The 5523-nt window shown below is 44.9% G+C and overlaps 1 protein-coding gene across 1 annotated transcript in view; it reads left to right on the forward strand.

Annotated features, from left to right (window-relative positions):
• The first annotated feature begins 11 nt into the window (after nt 1-11).
• The window catches only part of AMACR (alpha-methylacyl-CoA racemase), a 12111-nt gene continuing 6599 nt past the window's right edge, over nt 12-5523 (forward strand). Inside the window, exons 1-2 of the mRNA XM_005872605.2 lie at nt 12-153; nt 1201-1361. Coding sequence (XP_005872667.1) covers nt 15-153; nt 1201-1361 — 300 coding nt within the window. The 5' untranslated portion in view covers nt 12-14. The remainder of the gene's footprint in view (nt 154-1200; nt 1362-5523) is intronic.

Here is a 5523-nt window from a genome sequence, read left to right on the forward strand (position 1 = left end):
TCTCGCAAGGTGTCATGGAGAAGCTCCAGCTGGGCCCCGAGATCCTGCGGAAGGAGAACCCCAGGCTCATCTATGCCAGGCTGAGCGGGTTTGGCCAGTCAGGAGGATTCGCCACGGCCGCAGGCCATGACATCAACTACTTGGCTCTGTCAGGTATGCTGGGAAACAGGATTGCTCTACACTTTCCGTTTTGTTTCCAGGCAAGTTCTAAAGTCACACTGATTAATGAAAAGGAGTCTCTAAAGGTGAACATTTAAATCAGTAAGGACAGTATGGTGGTTTCCAAAGCGCTGGCTTGTCTTGGAACAGTCACTCTCAGCCCTTTCCTCTGTCTTCACACATCTGATGGATAATATTCTCTCATTCTTACTGCACATGTGGAGTCACTTCTCCGGCAAGCCCCTGCCAGGGGGTCAGGGGTTGGGTGGTGATAGGGATGGCGGCTCTGTCGTTAGAAAATGCTGCTGTGGTTTGATTCTGACACCCTCTTCCTCCACCTTCATGGAGAATCATTGCCTGAGTCACCGTTTTAGATTTTTGTAGATACTGCTCAACTGTTGTTTTCAGGTCGTCATACCCTTTATTAGAAATTTTACCTGTGAGAACATGTCTTAGAATGGCCTGATTCTAGAATGTAAGGATGGTGGGTTGTTGAGTAAATCGTCTCAGAATCTGTGAGTACACATTTAAAGGTTGAGGAGAGAGTGAGTACAGAATTGGTTTTTCAAGTCTAGTTAAGCCCTTTTCTTTTTCTTGTGTTTGATTATTGCATCTTTTTCTAATAAGAATGGAAGTGCATTATACTATTGTGAAATCATAAACTAAATTGATAACAATCTTTTTTTTTCTTCTGGAATCATTTTTCTCATTTTACTCAATAAGTAAAAAACTTACAAATAAAATTTTGAAAATGTTCTTCTGGAATCATTTTTCTCATTTTAATAAGTAAAAAACTTACAAATAAAATTTTGAAAATGTTCGGTGGAATAAAGTTTTGGAGAAGAAAAAACACACAAAAGGAGGAACCGGCTGGAGGGAAAGCCTGTTACTAGTAGGCTGAAAACGTTTAGAATTGGAAAAGCATCATGTCCTAGTTTCCACTTACGTCAGCGACTGGAGAGACTGTTACTCCTCCGTGTTCATGTATCTATTTAAAAGGGACATTAACTTTACGGTTAATCCTCTCCGATTTTTTGGTAGGTGTCCTGTCCAGACTTGGCAGCAGCGGTGAGAACCCCTCTGCTCCCCTGAACCTGCTGGCTGACTTTGCTGGTGGCGGCCTCATGTGCGCCCTGGGCATCGTGATGGCTCTCTTTGAACGCACGCGCTCCGGCAGAGGTCAGGTCATCGACGCCAGCATGGTGAGTGTTCCCTGGGGAAATGATAGCCCTGCCGGTTGCTCCTAAGTATGAAATATGGCTGCCTCACGTGTTTTTCTGAACAAGACAAGAGATCAATGAGATCTGAAGATTGAATCCAAGTTACCAAGGACATCTTTTTTTTTTTTTAAAAAAAAGCCTCCTATCCTTCACATGAGTCAGAATGTCGGATCTTGATCATGTGTCTGTGGAGTCCAAGTCCATTTTATACAGTTTTCACGACTCACCTGATTCTTGTGTTTTATTAATTTGCCCCGAGCTGTTTCTTGTGATTAGAATATAGTTTTCAAGAAACCCTCATTCAAAACGGGGCTCAGGAAGTCTTCCCTAGCAGAGAAGATTCTTAAGGATGCAAAGGTCAAATGGAACAGACTGGGTCTTCTTGCGGCCTTTGTTGGGGAGACGTGGGCATCATAATGCTTCAGTTTACACCGTCTTACCTTGGTCATGTGCCTTGGTCATGTGCCTTGTGAGGGTAAGCGAGGCACTGTCTCATGTGATTTCTTCTAATGCAGTTGCATTTGGAACACGTTGTTATTTTAAAGAGCGGAAAACTGAAGCATGGAAATGTGCCCCAGGTCTCACAGCTGGTTGGTACGAGCCCAATCAGTGCCACCACATGTTTGCATCTGGACCAATCTTTAGAGGGAGGATGGGGAATGGACTTGGGGGAGATAAGGCTGGAGGCAGAGAGATGGTTCCTGGGTTATTGCCAAGAGATGAGAGCAAGTACTAAGTAGTTAGTGGTAGAATGGGTCTGGATTGAAGGGATATCTGAGATGTGAAATAGCTGGGATTTGGCAGTGCATTGGCAGTGAGGGGAGCGGGAGGAATCGAGGATGGCCCCTTATTTCTGGCATGGGTGACCTGGTGGATGGTGTCACTGGAACCCCGGGGGAGGATTACTGAAGGAAGAGGCAGTGTGGCGCAGTGGTCAGGAGCGCAGACTCTGATGGCTGACTTCCTCCATCCTGGTGCTGCCATTTCCTAGCTCTGTGATCTTGGGTGAGTGACTTAAGCTCCCAGTGCCTCAGCTCTTTGTAATAATGGTATCTACCACAGAGCAGTGAGAGAATTGAATGAGTAGCATGTGCAGGGAGTGAACAGCGGCTGGCACTCTGTAAGAATTTGTTGTTGTTATTAAAAAAGGAAGGGAATTTGTTTTTGGTGACTTCAGGTTTGAAGTGCCTTGAGATATCCAGATGGCATATTGAAGTTAGAGACTAGAAACAGGTTTCAGTCATTCGGGAGCACGCGAGGCTGATCTGCTAGGGAAGGGGGCAGAGCAACAGCCAGTGCTAAGTGGGAGGACCGCAGGGAGTGTTGTCATGGAAACAAAGGAAAGAGAAAACTTCAAGAAAAAGGAGTGGTCAAGGGCCATATTTGGTGGTAATCGCACGCGTTAAAACAGAAGAATCTTATAAATTGGATTTGTCACCGGGGACCTTGTGAAAGCTGTTTCCTACCAGGATCCCTCATCTCTGGAGCCTTTGCTGCACTTTCTTCTCCTCTCAGGCTCATCACTGGCAGCTCTGTAACGGCTTCTGTGCCTTGCGATGCTGCCCTCGGGGTGCAGCTCACATTGCCTTTGTGCCCATTGGTCTTGTCTCAGCTCCTCGCCCAGTCCCAGCAGCACCAGGCGCAGCAGCAGTGCCAGGCTCACTTTCTACGAGGAAGCGCTAGGCTGGGTGCTTTCTGGGTGTCTGCCCTCCTCAGATGCCCACAGCCCCCGGAGGAGGTGTGGTCATCTCATCTGGCATTGGGAGAGCTTCAGACTTGGACAGGATGACTGGGAAGAAGCAAAGGGTCGGAAGCAGCGGGCAGTTGGACGCAGAAGCCCCTGCTTTCAGGTATTGCCCTCTGCTGCCCTCTACTGGTCCGTGTGGCCCGAAAGGACTGAACTACGGGTAGACATGGGCCTTGGGAGTTTTAAGGAGAATTTTAGGCCAAGTACTTATTTCGTAATAATTTAAATAATTTATTAATGACATTTAATTGCTTATTTACTAGTATGTAAATGTGTGTGTGTATATATTTATATAAAATTGTGTATATCATTATATGTGTGATATCTAAGATATGTGTAACACAGATTCAAAAAATTGCGCTGCCATAGGCTCCTTATACAAACTCCACTATTTGGTGATGTCAGATATCAGAGCCATAAATTCAGGTGTACATGAGGTGTCAGGTTAAAAAGGAAAACTGAGATGCATCCAAAGTGATAATTTGCATTTGTTTCACAGCTAGTAACTGAGAAATTCCATGCTAACAGCTGGAATTGGCCCTTCTGTGGGTAGCTCAGCTCTCAGCTGGAATTGGTCCCTCTGTTGCTACCCTGAGCTCACAGTTGGAATTGGTCCCTCTGTTGGTACCCTCAATTCACAGCTGGAATTGGCCCCCCTGTTGGTACCCTCAGCTCTCAGCTGGAATTGGCCCCCTGTTGGTACCCTCAGCTCACAGCTGGAATTGGTCCCTCTGTTGGTACCCTCAGCTCTCAGCTGGAATTGGCCCCCTGTTGGTACCCTCAGCTCACAGCTGGAATTGGTCCCTCTGTTGGTACCCTCAGCTCTCAGCTGGAATTGGCCCCCTGTTGGTACCCTCAGCTCACAGCTGGAATTGGTCCCTCTGTTGGTCCCCTCAGCTCTCAGCTGGAATTGGTCCCCTGTTGGTACCCTTAGCTCACAGCTGGAATTGGGCCCCTGTTGGTACTCTCAGCTCTCAGCCGGAATTGGCCCCTCTACTGGCAACCTGAGAGGAGGACTCTTTGAGGGCTTTCTTCTGGGCAGCTGGAAGCATCAGGGCTGTAAAAGCCACAGGCTAGGGAAGTATCTTCTCTAACTAGTGCCGTGCATGAAGCCTGTGGTGGTCATAACTGAGCACAGGAACCCATCTCTTCTATTCCAGGACTCGGTGGGAAGTGGCATTCCTAAACTAGTTTGCCTGGACTCAGAAAACCCATATATGTGCCACCCACATTCTTGTTAACAGGCATACCTGGGAGATATTGCGGGTTTAGTTTCAGACCACTGCAATAAAGTGAATGTTAAAATTGAGTCACACGAATTTTTGATTTCCCAGTGCATATAAAAGTTAGGTTTACACAATACTGTAATCTAAAAAGTGTGCAATAGCATTATGACTAAAAAAAATGTACATACCTTAACTTTTTTTAAAATATATTTTTATTGATTTCAAAGAGGAAGGGAGAGGGAGAGAAAGATAGAAACATCAATGATGAGAGAATGATTGGCTGCCTCCTGCACGCCCCCCTCTGGGGATCGAGCCCACAACCCAGGCATGTGCCCTTCACCGGAATAGAACTCGGGACCCTTCAGTCTGCAGGTCGATGCTCTATCCACTGACCCAAACCAGCTAGGGCAATACCTTAACTTTTTAATTAAAAAATACTTTATTGCTAAAAATGCTAACAATCATCTGAGCTTGTTGGGAAAATGGTAACAGTAGATTTGCCCGACTCTGGGTTGCCACAAACCTTCAATTTATAAAAACTGCAATACCTAGAACATACAATGAAGTCAAGACAGTCTCTTCAATAAATGGTGTTGGGAAAATTGGACAGAAAATTGCAAAAAAAAAATGAAACTAGACCACCAACTTATACCATACACAAAAATAAACCCAAAATGGATAAAGGATTTAAACATAAGATGGGAAACCATAAAAATAATAGAGGAATCCACAGGCAGCAAAATCTCAGACATATGCTGAAGCAATTTCTTCACTGATACTGCTCCTAGGGCAATGAAAACTAAAGAGAAAATAAACAAATGGGACTACATCAAAATAAACAGTAGTCAAACCATCAACAAAACAACAAGAAAGCCCACTGCATGGGAGAACATATTTGCCAATGTTATCTCTGATAAGGGTTTAATCTCCAACATTTACAGGGAACTCATACAGCTTAACCTTCCTCTACCTTAAAAGGAAGATAAACAACCCAATCAAAAAATGGACAATGGACCTAAATAGATACTTTTAGAAAGAGGACATAAGGAAAGCCAAGAGACACATGAAAACATGCTCAAAGTCACTAATCATCCGAGAGATGCAAACCAAAATGACAATGAGGTACCATCTCACACCTGTCAGAATGGCTATCATCAACAAATCAACAAAC

Source organism: Myotis brandtii, unplaced genomic scaffold, assembly GCF_000412655.1.
Source record: "Myotis brandtii unplaced genomic scaffold, ASM41265v1 scaffold384, whole genome shotgun sequence".
NCBI lineage: Eukaryota > Metazoa > Chordata > Mammalia > Chiroptera > Vespertilionidae > Myotis > Myotis brandtii.